The sequence below is a fragment of the Octopus bimaculoides genome, chromosome 18 (assembly GCF_001194135.2).
Source record: "Octopus bimaculoides isolate UCB-OBI-ISO-001 chromosome 18, ASM119413v2, whole genome shotgun sequence".
Lineage (NCBI taxonomy): Eukaryota > Metazoa > Mollusca > Cephalopoda > Octopoda > Octopodidae > Octopus > Octopus bimaculoides.
Genome location: NC_068998.1, coordinates 15550142 through 15565240, shown reverse-complemented (window position 1 = coordinate 15565240; position 15099 = coordinate 15550142). Strand labels below are relative to the sequence as shown.

General features: G+C 34.3%; 1 protein-coding gene across 3 annotated transcripts in view; it reads right to left on the bottom strand.

The window, feature by feature from the left end:
* LOC106873301 (eukaryotic translation initiation factor 2D) overlaps positions 1-15099 on the bottom strand; it is a 47203-nt gene that overhangs the window by 11755 nt on the left and 20349 nt on the right. The window contains exons 1-6 of one of the 3 annotated variants that reach the window (XM_014920610.2): positions 12699-12806; positions 6223-6413; positions 5048-5131; positions 4235-4337; positions 2927-3034; positions 1728-1768 (exon numbers count right to left, since the gene is read on the bottom strand). In XM_014920610.2, coding sequence (XP_014776096.1) covers positions 1728-1768; positions 2927-3034; positions 4235-4337; positions 5048-5131; positions 6223-6413; positions 12699-12754 — 583 coding nt within the window. In that variant the 5' untranslated portion in view covers positions 12755-12806. Of the gene's footprint in view, positions 1-1727; positions 1769-2926; positions 3035-4234; positions 4338-5047; positions 5132-6222; positions 6414-11754; positions 11901-12698; positions 12807-15099 lie in introns of those variants that run through there. The other 2 variants (XM_014920614.2, XM_014920613.2) reach the window with 2 other exon arrangements.

The following is a 15099-nucleotide window of genomic DNA, read 5'->3' as shown; positions in this document are numbered from 1 at the left end:
TATATATATATATATATATATATATATATATATATATATATATATATATATATATATCTCACATAATCAGTAATATGTATTTACAACATAGATCATTATGAGAAAATTGTTAGCATAAAAAAAAAACTGCTTTAAAATCTTCTTTTAATAGGAGAGGTCTGATTTTCTAAAACTTAAGATTTCTTGACTCAAACCTTATATCATGAAATGTACTTATTTTCTGGCTTGATAAACTAACAACTCTATATAGCAATAATTACACTCATTATCAACGAGTCCAATTATATAACTATTCATTGGTTCGTCTGAACTATTTATCAACAAAACCCTGCATTGTATAAACAAAGAAAGCAAATTCAAAATAGCAAGTAATTTGTTTAAATAGTGGTAATTTCTTTACAGCTACTAATTTGTAATAGTTAAAACATTTTCAGATATGACTGGTTAAATAGTTTACTTTCCAACCACATGGTTTCAGGTTCAATTCTACTGCATGACACACCAGATTAACCAAAAGCCTGTTGAGTGGATTTGGTAGATGGGAAGGGAAATAAGCCTGTCGTGTGTGTGTTGACATTACATGATGGCTGCAAACCAGTGTTACTGTGATACATGCAATGAAATTTGTTATCAATCTTCTGTGAAGACATGTCCCACTATGGTGAAAAATTACCTTATTTGGAAACAAGGGTTGGCAATAGGAAGGACATCAAGCCATAGTGAATCTTCCATGAATTCTGGCTGACCCATGCACACATGGAAAAGTGGACTTTAAAATAAGGTAGCAATAATAATAGTATGTACCCATCCAACCCATCATGATGTAAAATAAAGGCATAGGCATGGCCATGTGGTAAGAAGCTTGCTTCCCAACCACATGGTTCTGGTTTTAGTCCCACAGCATAGCACTTGCAGCAAGTGACTTCTACTAAAGCCTCAGGCTGACCAAAGCCTTGGTACATGGAAACTGAAAAAAGCCCATCATATATATCTACACACACACACACACACACATATATATATATATATATATATATATATATACATATATATAAATATACAAGTATATTATTTAGGCTCCTATCTTTGCGAAGGTCGCAGAAGAAATGGCAGATAGCTTAATATCAGTTTCAGGCTCTGAATTAAACATTCTTGTCTCATCTTCAGTTAAACTTACAGTGAGAGATGTCAAATTTAAACATATTCCCTTCACAATGCTTGTTATTTTGTTTGATGACCTGAGGAACATATGTAGACGAACTAAGTGAATAATTTACAAATAACTATCATCTTTATTTTCACATCTGCTTTCCATGCTACCATGAGTTGGTTGGGTCATCAATATTAAAATCACTTCTCGTTTGGAGCCACTGCCTTTCTAGACAGGTTGGAAGTTCCATATATTACTCCCGCATTTCATTTTTACCTAAGTTTCTATGGCTGAATGCCCTTAACCCTTTTGTATTCAGATTACTCTATCAAACGTAAAGTTTTGTTTAGCTATATAATTAATCATGCATTATCTTGTAGTTTAGAGATTTCAATGATGTGGACATTGTAGACAACATAGAACAGGTTAAATATTTTAGCTGGATGTGGTCAGTTTGAATGCTAAAGGTTTAAAGACTTTATATAATCAGAATTATATGAACAAGCTCATACACATTTAGCAGAACATATATAGGCTGACTGTTAAGAGAAAAGAATATAAAAGATACTTTACTTACCAGAACGAATACGTGGTGGTTCTGATTTACTCCCAGCAGCCCTGAATCAATAGGATCAATTATTCATTAGTAAAACATTCACTATAGTTTCACAGTAGCTATTGATCATTAATTAGCTCTATCATTAATTAGGATGACAATTATTAAATAAATATTTCTAGGCGTGACTGTGTGATAAGATGTTTGCTTCCCGACCACATGCTTCCCTGATTTAGCCCCACAGCATGGCACTTTGTGCAAGTGCCTTTTACTATACCCTTGAGCTGACCAAAGCCTTGTGAGAGGATTTGGTGGACGGAAACTGAAAGAAGCTCATCATGTGTATGTGTGTTTGTCCCCCCCACCACTGCTTGACAACCAGTATTGGTGTGTCTATGTCCCCATAGTTTAGCGGTTCAATAAAAGAGATGGATAGAATGACCAACCTAACACCAACCACATTACAGAGTGTTACTCGGTGCATTTTATTATAGCATCATCACTAGGGAGGTTGGTTTCTAGCCTGTAAGACTACAGAATCTTCATTTCTCTACAGTATAATATACTTGCTGGCTTAATTCTTTTTCCAGCTATCCTGGCACGAGCAGCACAAAACTGAAAGAACAGAACTCCAGCCAACAGACAATATCTTCTCATCTCTTTGAACTATTATCCTAAAAATTAATCTATAAACTTCCTCTCAAATCTTCTGACTACAATATACTCTATTCCTGTAAATTCACTGCTGACATATTACAGTATGTCCGTCATTCAACATTTATCATCAACCAGCATCTTTCATATACATTGACTAATTCTTTAGATACAGAACCAACTTCTCAATGTATGTGTCTTTAGTGCATAATCATACATGCATGTATATATATATACATCTGTAATGTATATATATATATATATATATATATATATATATATATACACGACGGGCTTTTTTCAGTTTCCGTCTACCAAATCCACTAACAAGGTTTTGGTTGGCCCGAGGCTATAATAGAAATTTATCCAATGCACCATGCAGTGGAACTGAACCTGGAACCATGTGGTTGGGAAGCAAGCTTGTTACCACAAAGCCACTCCTGCGCCTATCTATATCTATATATATATATATATATATACACACACACACACACTTCAATTACATTCTTAAAAATAATAAGTGAATAAAAATAAAACAAACAACAGAAATTTAATGTCTATCTTACCAGAGTTCATCACCATAAAAATGAAGAATCGTCATCCCCTTCCCTTTCATAGCACTTTCATACATGTCAAGACCAGACATCAGCATTTTGCCAATAGCCAAAGGAGATCTGTAGGGAAAAAAAATGATATCATATAAATATAACAGTTTATTTCATGTAGATTTTTATACATACATATACACACATATATTAACTATTTTTATACAAGAATGTTGTTGACAGTGACTCCGAAGTTTTGGCCAGCTAAGCCAATGTCAGACTGTGATGCATTAGAGTTAGTTTTGCCTTTATGTAGTCTCTGTTGAGTTAAAATCATTTTTGGGTGTGTTTGGGTGGGGTGGAAATTAGATTTTTATAGAAAGGTATTTTTAAAAATTTATTGATAAAAATTGGGGTTATTCACTTTCCAGTCATGTCTTGTAACAACAATTCATATATCTTGGTATGTCATGTTTGCTTTAAATTAGAAATTTTGGCAGCAATCAGTAAAAAAAAGATGCATCACATAAACATGAATAAGTCTATGGTGTAAAACAAATGCTTAGAAGCTTAGCATTAACCCACAATTTAATATAACTTCTGTGAAATTAAAGCTATGAAACAGTGGCAACACAACACGACAAAACAATGACATGAAAGGATTAGTTTTATATCAGAGCATATTAGAAAATTAATTGGGAAATTTCTTTAATGAATGAATACATAATAAATAAAAGAAGGATTTGATGATCAATCTATATATAAATTTAAGAAAAATAAATAACATATTTAAAATAAAGCATTGAAAAATAGTTAAGTAGAAATATTCTGAAAACTACCTTGCTGTATCAGTTTTCATCCTCAGTAATTTCAAACCCATTGCACAATAACAATAATAACAAAATCAAACATTATTATTAGGTTTGTTTGAAATGATTTATTGCAAGCTTTCATGATTTGCCATAAATTCAAGCTTTAAAAATTATTGAACTGGCACACCACCAGTTATAATGATGAGGATTCCAGTTGATCAGATCAACAGAACAGCCTGCTCATGAAATAAACATGCAAGTGGCTGAGCACACTTACACACTTACCCTTAACTCAGTTCTCAGGGAGATTCAGTGTGACACAGAATGCGACAAGGCTGGCCCTTTTGAATTACAGATACAACTCATTTTTGCCAGCTGGGTGAACTGAAGTAACATGAAATAAAGAGTCTTGCTCAAGGACACAACACACTGTCAGGAATTAAATTCACAACCTTACGTGAACTGGAATACCCTAACCACTAAGCCACATGCCTTCAAAATTACTGAACATACTTACTGGTTGCCCTGAACATTGACAGAACAAATGTCTCCCTTTTTTATATGTTTGAAGGTCCATGGGAACACATCTCCTTTCATTATTACACCAGGAAGCATTAAATCTTAAAAATAAAAGAGACAAATCCATTACCTTTGAAGTTGAGGTGTTTTTTTAAAGTTAATTTTCAGACTAACATTTTAATTTTAAGTTTGTTCTTTTTTTAAAGTTAAAATAGAAGACCAGTAACTCATAAACAATACGATTTAACATTGAGTAGTTTACCACATAATTCCAAGTCGTCATGTTAGAACCCAGATTGACAAGTTCAATGTACCTGTCTCTGTTGTTGACCAAACAGCAAACTGCAACCAAGGAACCAGAGTAATACTTGGTGCACAAAGATCAGTCATCAGGTCACTCAATACAATATGGAGAGGCTGTGCCCTTAGCAAAAGCATCAAGCTAAAACTTTTAAAACCCTTGTTCTAGCCAGCAGCACTGTATGGGTGTGAAGTATGGAGCCTAAAGATGACTGACAAGCAGGAAATATAGGGGTAGACCATGAATGAGATAGCTGGATATTGTCCATAATCTCAGTTGGTCATGCTTGGGAATCCAGCTGAAAAGTGTAATGATGGTTGTTTCTGAAAGGACCCTACAGAGGAGGTACCTGAGGACTCTACCTCAACAAGCATTCTAGGAATAGTATACAAATAAAAGGGATGAATAGATGAAAATCGTGGTAAACACAAAGAAATTTGAGAACCACTTAACTAATTGATGTAAATATATATATATACAAAAAGAACCAAAGAAAAGAACTGATTTTACCAGCTCCTCCTGTAATCTTTGTGAAAACTGTAGGCCATGTTGTAAATGGTTCCAGAAGTTTTGGGTGCTTCCATAGAAGGTAAACTGTAAAAGATATTTTTTTAAATGTTACAACAAAATATGTTTCTGTACATTTTAAGGAAAAGTTGTACAATATTTAACACTTCATCCATGAAAGTATATATTCTTCACAAATAATTCTCCAGTTTAGTATTGACTAACATATATTATAACTGGTGTAATCAAATAGTGAGTGTGTCTGTCTTTTTCTTTCTTTACTTTAGTCACATTTAACAAATCTTTATTACAATTAATTCATTAAATATTTTCATAAATAAAATATACTAAAATACGAGAAAGCTCTTACACATTTTAGATTAACCCTTTTGCATTCAGATTACTCTTTTCAAATGTAATGCTTATTTATTCACATTGTAGTCATGTATCATCTCGTAGCTTGTAGATTTTGATGATGTGATTATTTACTTTTAGAATGAGATTGGAAGGTAGGTGTGAAAGGCCAGATCTGGCTGGTTTGAACATAAAACAGGTAGAATATATACGCCAGACATGGCTGGTTTAAATGCTAAATAGTTAATTTTTTAAAAATCTAATCCAGATAGTATTTATAAAGTTAATTTATGAATCTTATCATCATCATTATGTTCATCAAGATCTTTCAACACCTCCTTGATCTTGGCCATCAGCTCAGCTTTCAGTGTTGCAGGAAAAGTGGATGGTGTCTTTCTCAACCATATCTCACATGAAGTAATCTATGGGGTTACAACCAAGGGAATTAAGAGGTCAGAAATTGGGGCTGATGAAGTCGTAGAAGTTCTCTGACAACTACTTCTGACTCTTTCTGGAGGTATGGCATGTAACTGAATCCTGCTACCACACACATGGCCTTCCAGCAGCAACTCTCTCAAGCCAGCGAGTGACCAGTCTCCAGTAGCTTCACAAAGCTCTCTGAATTGGGCCTAAGGCCATGTTCAAAGGCGTGGGGATGAATTTCAGCAAAAAGTGAGTAGGATAAAAAACGACATATTATTTGTAATACTGAACAATCAAAAAAAAAAAAATAGAAGCTCCACCAATTTATATAATTTAATAATGACTACAATCTTTAAACTTTAATTCAAATGAAGTCAAAAATCACAAAAGAACTGGCTCACCTGTTGGATAAAACGTTTTATGGAGTTCAAACACAAGGGGATCTCTCTGATAAAAATAGACAAAGGCAATTTCCCCAGTGTGTGTAGAAATTTTCATAACAGAAACATCGCCTTTGCTTGGACATAATTCTTCAAGAGATTCTTCATCTAAAGACGGGAAAGCTTTAACTAAATCAGCTCTGAGTTTCTTCCTAAAATCATAAATTCAAAATCAGATAAAAAAGAAAGTATTATATAATTGTGTATTAAAATGTGCTTATTCTGGAAATAAGAAATGACAGTTTTTTAATATGTGTCATTTTACACAAATATACAGGTTACAAACTCAGTATAGTATATATATTTCAGCGTTATTTTATTGAATTCTGTTTGTTGAACCACTAAGTTACAAGACAAAAACAGACAACATGAACAATCAGTTTTCAAACTGATGTCAGCATAAAGCAGCCACAAACAACACCGAATGCATATTTTGTGTTTGTGCTAAACAGATATATGTATCAGGTATATAGATGGATGGAAAGCTGTGTTGTGAAAAAGTTTGCTTTGCAACTGCATGGTCTTGTACTCAATCCCACTGCATGCGATTTTGGGCAGGCACTTGCCTTCAGATTGAATGTTATAGTCATATATGTATATAATCTTCATCTTCTCCATCATCACCTTTCATACAGGTAACAGAAGTTATCAATTACTCCCAGAGAGCCTTCTGGGCATTTGACAGAATCTATTTACTGTGTACTCATTACTTATAAGCCATCTGTATCTACTGGTCACAAATTCTACCTTCTCTGTTCACTTGCATGTGATCCCACTACATCTTGTGTGTCCCTTTTTTACACTGGGTACCCCATATGGAATTTCATGTGTAACAGCTATTTCACCTACCTTCAAGAGTGTACTATGAAAATGTTTTACCCTGAATCCTTCAAAATTATATTGTACATCCATATCATTTTTTTTTTTTTTCAAATATTGATTAGAGTGTTAATCTTTAGTAGCTTCTACAAAACTCTTAAATTGAATATTTCAAACTTGAGTTCACAGTTCTTGATGTTACAGAGAGTTCTTTGTCCCCATGCATCTTCCCAAAGAGGGTCCCTTTCTACTGCCACAAGAGCTTCATCTAAATATCTCTAGGAGGTTATAATTAAACTTTGGTCCATTGATAGGATTATGGAGATATCATCGTGTAATAAGAATATGTACTTTAATTTACCACCATTACTGAAAAGCTGGTGACCATCAGAATGAGTAGGTGTGTTATTCAAAATTAGTATCACTTTCACCTCACCAGCAGTAAATTATGCACTGCAGAAAGATATGAGTGTTGAATCACAAATTCTTGAAATTGTAAGAATACACAGATAGGTGGTGCATTGTGTCTCAAAACATGCAAATATGCAGAGGTCCTCACCACCACTAACTTTAAAAGAGGTAAACTGCCTGCATTTGCACAACATAAGCCAAAAGATTATTCCTTACTTAATTTACAATCATATACAAAGGAAGTTCCATTTCCATTATTCACTAGAATTTCTTCACTCTTAAGGTGTTTAACTTTTTGTGACTACTTCAATTTCCTTCCAATTTGCCTGCTTCACCATCAGCAATTTTTTTATGACCCACTCCCTGGCTATTTCTAAATTACCACAACCACACTATAGTACCTTTGAAATTCCATGTACTTAGCTAGCTTGACAGTAACACTTAAAATTTTAACATCAGAGATGTTGATGGATAACCACTTCATCAGTGTCTCTTCAAGGTCTCTATATTTCACATCTCATATACTTCCTTGCACTAACAGATGATGATTCCCAATTTACATCAACATTTCATTTCAAAGGATATGTAGTTAGTTTGTCCTTAGCTTTGGGCATCTCTGACACTGTTTAGCTTTTAACATCTTAGTCAGATTATTTGAAAATAAATGTAAAAACTTTAAGCTATTTCAATCTATGAAATGACACTCTGGTCAGGTTGTTTTATGATATTGCAAGGATAGAATCATTACAAAGAAAATCAGTTTCAGTTAGTAAATTTTAAATAAATTTATACTTAACTTCTCATCACAGAAAGTGTTTACTAGAGGGGAGTACAAAAGTGAATAAGAATGGTTAAGCTTTATATAAGTAATAGACTGATTATAGACAGAAAAAAAGCAAGGAGAGAAGAGCTGAATGAATTCAAATAGTAGGCAAAGAAGTTGGTTAATAGAGGTGTGCAGAGTGCTAGAAAGAAAGGGTACATTTCTTAGAGAGGAATGTAAAATGTTCTTCAGAACATTTTTTTTTTGTCACCATCCCATTATCACACCATTTGAACCAGTGCATGTCATCATACAACAAGCTAAGGGACATGCAGTGCTATCTCAGAACAACTGCCACAATATTCTACCACAGCAGACAGAGTATTTGGTTTCCCATTTTAATCTTTAATTATATTACTGAGTCAGCTTAATATTCATGATGAATTTACCATCTATGGTATGTGTGCAGCACTCAACTAGCCCATCCAATGTTGATACTCAAATATCACAGTGAAAGTGAACGATAACATTCATTTTGTTAATTCAGATTTTGACCTGTTCTTTCAATATACTGTCAACAATCAAGGTGACACACTAGAAAGAGGAAATTACAGAGCTATTGTTGAAAGAGGATATGAAAGCTAGTAAAAGAATTATAGGAATAATTGATTAGGATGAGAATTAACATAGATACAGTGCAGTTAAATTTTGTACAGGTAGAAATACCACTGATGTCATCTTCCTAGTGAGTTAGTTAGCTGCAGGAAAAGTAACTAGACAAGAGTAAGTCCCTATAGCTGGAATTTGTTGATTTAGAGAAGGCCTTTGACAGAGTCTTTTGGTGGTCACTGAGGAAACTTGGGATAAGTGACTGACTAGTGAGAGTTAGTAATGTGTATAGTGATTAATTCAGCATGAAGGTAAGGGGTACATCAAGAAGCAGACTAGCTACCCATGGGAAGTCCTCTATACAGATGATCTAATTCTAATTGATGATTCAATTTGAAAAGAAATTTCAGGCATAAAAACAAAACCTAGAAACAATTGACCTCAAAGTAAGCTTAGCAAAGACTAAAGTATTAATAAGCAAGAGAGAAGAGAAAACCCTGATACTTTTAAGGCAAAGGCCATTATTAGCGCATAGAAAAGGAAGAGGTAAAAATTCCAAATGGTGTATGCAGTGTAAATTGTGGATGCATAAGGTGTAGTAGAACCACATGTAGACAAATACAGCAGGTAGACTTTGCACGTGGCATATACACAGGGTCAATAAGTACTAAGAGCACAAGCAGCTCTCCAGAAGTTGTTGATAGCTTGTTACCTAGGAGACCTAATTAGCTGTAAGGGTGGGAGTTCATATAACGTAGTTGTCAGAGTATGAACAGGTTGGAAGAAGTTCAGGGTGCTCTTATCTCTGCAAGCAACAAAGGGCTTCTCTCTCAGAATGAAGGGCAACTGTATGATGCTTGTGTATGAAGTACAATGTTGCATGATAGTGAGACGCGGGACTTGAATGCAGATTTTTGAAAATTAGTAAGAAATGAAGTGAGCATGCTCTACATAATACAAGCATGCATGAATAATAGAGCGCAAATGAGCTGAAAGAAAAACTGAACATAAAAGGAATCAGATTAGTGCACAAGAGAGATTACATTGTTATGTGCATGTGAGGTATAAGGAAGAGAACAACTGCATAAAAAAAATTGTGTGTGAGAGTATGTGTCTGTGTTTTTCCCCCTGCCGTCACTTGACAACTAATGCTAGTGTGTTTATGCCCCTGTAACTTAGCAGTTTCGCAAAAGTGACTGATAAAATAAGTACTAGGCTTAGAAAAGAAGAAGTCCTGGGGTCGAAACAAGTAAAATAATAAAATATATATATACACACACACTGATATTCATCACTGACCACATTTTCACCTGTGTTCACCATTCACCTCTGCCCCATCTTTATCCATCAAACACTCTCACAAACTTACCAACGTTTTCACCCCATCCAACCAATCTGGACCACTTCTCTTTTACTGACCTTCCAGTAACACGACACATCTTCATCACTACATTTACTCCTCTCCAGCTAGGGTAACCATGTATCTCCTCTACAGCAAGACATCTGTTTTGGTCGTTCTCTTATAATTTAACCTCCAACCATCAGACATAAAGCCACCTTCATCAATACTACATAACCCTCGGTTGAGAGGAATGTTGTATTGTGAGTTACTTGGTAACTCCATTAGTGCTAATGTCATGCAATAAGCACCCAGTACATTCTGTGAATTGGCTGGCATTAGGAAGGGCATCCAGCCATAGAAAGCATGCCAAAGCAGACATTGAAGCTTAGTGCAGCCTTCTGGCTTGCTAGCTCCTGTTGAACCATACAACTCATGTCAGCATAGAAGACAAACATTGAACGATGATGATACACACATACACATGTGTGTCTGCCTGTTTACATGTGCTTGCTTCTACTAAAGTTGCAACAGACAAGTGGTGTCACTTTTGTCAGAACTATAGACAAATCATCCATTAGCTTGACACCTATTAAGTTGTATGGAATAAGAGGCCCCTTATTTGAAAAATAGGTAAGGTTAGTGTCAGGAAGAGAGCATCTAGCTATAAAACAACACCTCAAAAACATATTTGTCTAACCCATGCAAACATGGAAAAATGAAGTGTGTGTTTGTATGTGTATATATATATATAAACATCATCATCCAACATTTGTCTTCCAAATGGGTTGAATGGTTGAATACGATGTAACAAATTGAATTGTGTTATGCTCTGATGAAGCTTTGTCACAGTTTCTACAACTGGATGCCTTTTCTAATGACAACCACTTCACAGAATGTACTGGATGTTTTTTTTTGTGGTACCAACACTAGTGAGATCACCATGTCACTTGCAAGACTAAATATCCCATTGACTGAGTAGAAGTATAGTATAGTGGGAGACGGCTTTATACTAGGTGTTGAGGTTTCAAGTATGAAAGAACGGGCAGGAATGGGTTTCTGGGGGAAGAGATACAAAGCTATGTCGCACTGTATAATTGTAGGTGGGATTAATCAGGGTGCAAGTGGGAAGAGAAATAAAGATGGTAGTGACATGGTATCAGAATATGTTCTCAGGGTTATTATATAGTTATTTTATATCTATATACGTACTACAGGTTTTATTAAATTCCACTTACATGGTGTACATGAACACAAAATAATAGCAACATGATACTAATGTTATCAAACTTGGAGCAATGTGGTTTACAAAACAAACTTCATAGCACCAACACGCATACTTAATAAGGTAAGGTATACTGAAGCACACTTTCATAGCTGTAAAAGATTAAGTTTACGTATTAGAAGCAATTTTACGAAGACTCCACATTATTTGAATACAAAATCTACATTTCAATATATCTTGTAAAAGATGGTGTAGAAACTTGGCAAGTTGATAGAAATTGTCAGATTAATAACTTTTATCAATGAGAATTTATGAGCATTTAGAGACCTTCATACGGATATCAGCTTTAAGATCCCTCATACGCTTCCCCATACAGCCATCTGTGTATGTGTGATTTTTGATAGACTAGAAATAATAAACTTCCTTGCGGTTGACAGTTTGAACCAAAATCGAAGATACTAATCAAAGGGAGGTAAGGAGAAAACTAATTTCCCTTTTAATTTTACGCTTTGTTTTATTGTAGTTTCTTTTTCTCTTTATTGAGTGGATTCCTAGTTGCATATAGATTCTGATACAATGTAACAGACAGAGCTAATACATATGAAACAAGCTAATTATAGTTATTTTTTTATATTGGTATTTACCAAGACAAACGTCCAAGTTGTTAATATGATGGCAGTAGCCTCTTTATTGCCATGGTTTGGCTTTGCGAGCGAAGAAATTCCGTATTTCTTTGCAGCTTAACAGAACGAATTGTTTTTGTGTAGCATTTTAAATATTAGAACATTATAAAAAGAGACACTTCTTTATAATTCTGAAGTATATTTGTACAGCTAACTAGAGTACATATTTCCTACATACAAATGTTATCAAAAATATTTATTAGTCAACAAAAATTCACACACACACACACACACACACACAGAGAAATATATGGCTTTATATCAATTAGTAAACATAGGAAAACACTATCCATGCTGAGTTTCGCTGAATATGTCAGCTGGTGTGGTAAGTGTAATACCGCTCACTATATCTGTTCGAGTTATTTAAATAAGCAGTGTGCTGGGCATATGTTTCAAGTTTACATATTTCGGCTTGCAAGGGATTAATTAAAGTGCAATGTACTGTGTTGTGTGCGTGGTCTCAAAACTAAATCGGTTTTAAAATTTGAAATCATTACGAAGATGTATTTCTACAGTTAACAAATAACATTTCCATTATTTCAAAGGGAATTCTAATCATGTTGAAGCATCAAAAGTAATAATTGATACCTGTCAGAACCCTTTAAGGACGATTGGGTCTTAACACGAAAGCTCTTCTTAAACATGAGTGATGATGCCAATTAAATACAATCACTAAACCGGAAACACCTTTTACAACAAGTATTTTGATCTCTAAAATGAAGAAGTTAACTTCCGGCTTATTTATAGTTTCGGTTTGCTACAATAAATTTTATCAGCTTAGAATATTTCAAACAAAAATATGTATGCACAGACGTATGTGTGTGTGTATAATATTTTATCACTTTTTAATATTTGATCGTTCACATTATTAATTTTACAAAAACGAAACCTTTGGTATTTAGAATATTAACTCGTTCCAAAACAGCAGACGAAACACAAAGCGCGGGAAAATGTTTTAAAGAATATTTTTTAGGGGGAATAAACTTCTATGTGAAACTCTGTGTGTGTGAGAGTGTATGGGATTACCCTGGATTTCACGTCCATAATGCGCTTAGCTTTACGGCTTATCATCAGATCCCAGAACCTGTTGGTTCATGGCCTCTCTCTCTCTCTCTCTCTCTTTATATATATTCGTAAGATGATAAGTAACATAAATCATCATCATCAAAATCCTGGCACCATGGATTAGCACTCGTGACATTAAAACACAGGACTTCTGATATATTTGCATCCATTTCCAACTGTTTCATGTCTTAAGTTCCCTCCAATACTTTCTATGTTAGACATTTTCCTCAGTGTAGCCCCAAGGCACTGATTTGTTTAGTTTGTTTATTTCTGTATCGTGCCAATTTAAAATAAGCCGTCTACTCTTATAACAATGCTCATCGTGTAACATATATTTCCACTATATTAGAGCAATAATTTTTGCTTCCGTCTTTTATTAGTTTAACACTTAAGTAAATAAGGGACCGTAAGCAAAATTTTTCTTCTCTGCTTTCATTTTATTCTCCAATCATTACTACCACCGTATTTCAGTCGAATTTAATTCTGTTTATAAATATATATAAAAATAATAATTTCGTATTTGCAAACATTCATCGGTACACAATTTTGTATGGCATCTAGTTTCAAACTATGTCTTACACAATGGAATTAGACTGTATGCCGGTTGCTTTGCTCACCACAACAAAATTATTAAACGAGCCCTAACTGGATTAAATATTCCTCGAGTCTGGCACTCAGTGGGATTGTCCGGGGACAACTGGAAGAGGCCCGATGATAAGCTCACTGTTTGTCCTGACGCAAGAGGAAAAAGCCAGATATGAGGCGCTTCTTAGAGGGGTCTTCCGCTCCGTCTCATCTCCTTAATGCTGCGATGTTAGTAGGTATAACTAATTGTGGGTTATTGCATCCGCTCCTGAACGTAATACGACACTGAAATAGTTTTCAGTGAATGACATTTTTCAAGCTTTGTGACATTTGAGACGTTCAGGGAAGCTGGATCACTTAAGAAGTTATAATTTTTGTTTATTATTATTATTATTATTATTATTACTTTTTTTTTGTCATTGCTGACGTACCCTCTCGCCGACGTATCAGATGATATTCGTGTGGGTGTCTGACTGTTAAAGCACTTCTGCCTAAGTAATAAACAGCTGCCTCGAATATTTTTACAGGGAAATACCATTTTATCCGAGTGCTATGTATAATTGAGGGGGTGTGTCTGCCTTTATTTTTTTTTTAATTTTAATTATATGTATTTATTTATGTATTTATTTTCACACACACACACGCACGCACGCGGTTAACCTCTGTACATCTAACAAATTCCACTCACTAAGTATAGCTTCAATATTGTTTACTTTTGTAAATTGTGATTAAATCAAAGAAAGTACATATATAATTATGTCCAGCCTTAAATTTACTTCTATGATGCTTGCAACGAACACTTTCAATAAACGTGCCTACGAGAAAAAAATTTTAACTGTTAGAAATAACAGCCTATCTTCTTTCAGATCAAATACTAGGATCTTTAAAAAAGACGATCGCATTAGATATTATAGTTCCTAATAACACTATCTGATTAACGGGCAGAGTCGTCCCGATTTATATTCGATCATAAATTTATTCGACATGGGGTGAACAATCTTAACAATCAATAAGAAAAATAATAAGATAGCAATTACGGTTTAGGAAAGTTTCGATTTATATAAAAAGTTTGTGAAAATTTCGGTAAAAATAGTACAGATTCTTTGAATTACAATGAATTTTATCATCAGCTATTAAGTAGTGAATGTCACGATTACAAGCATGTGCACTGTTAACCCATACAAAATGCAGACAGAAACTTCGAAGTCATTAATAACTTTTTGTGAATATACGTGTTTATATTGTGCATTTGTATAAGTGTATCTCTCTCTCTCTCTCTCTCTCTCTCTCTCTCTCTCTATATATATATATATATATATATATATATATATATATATAT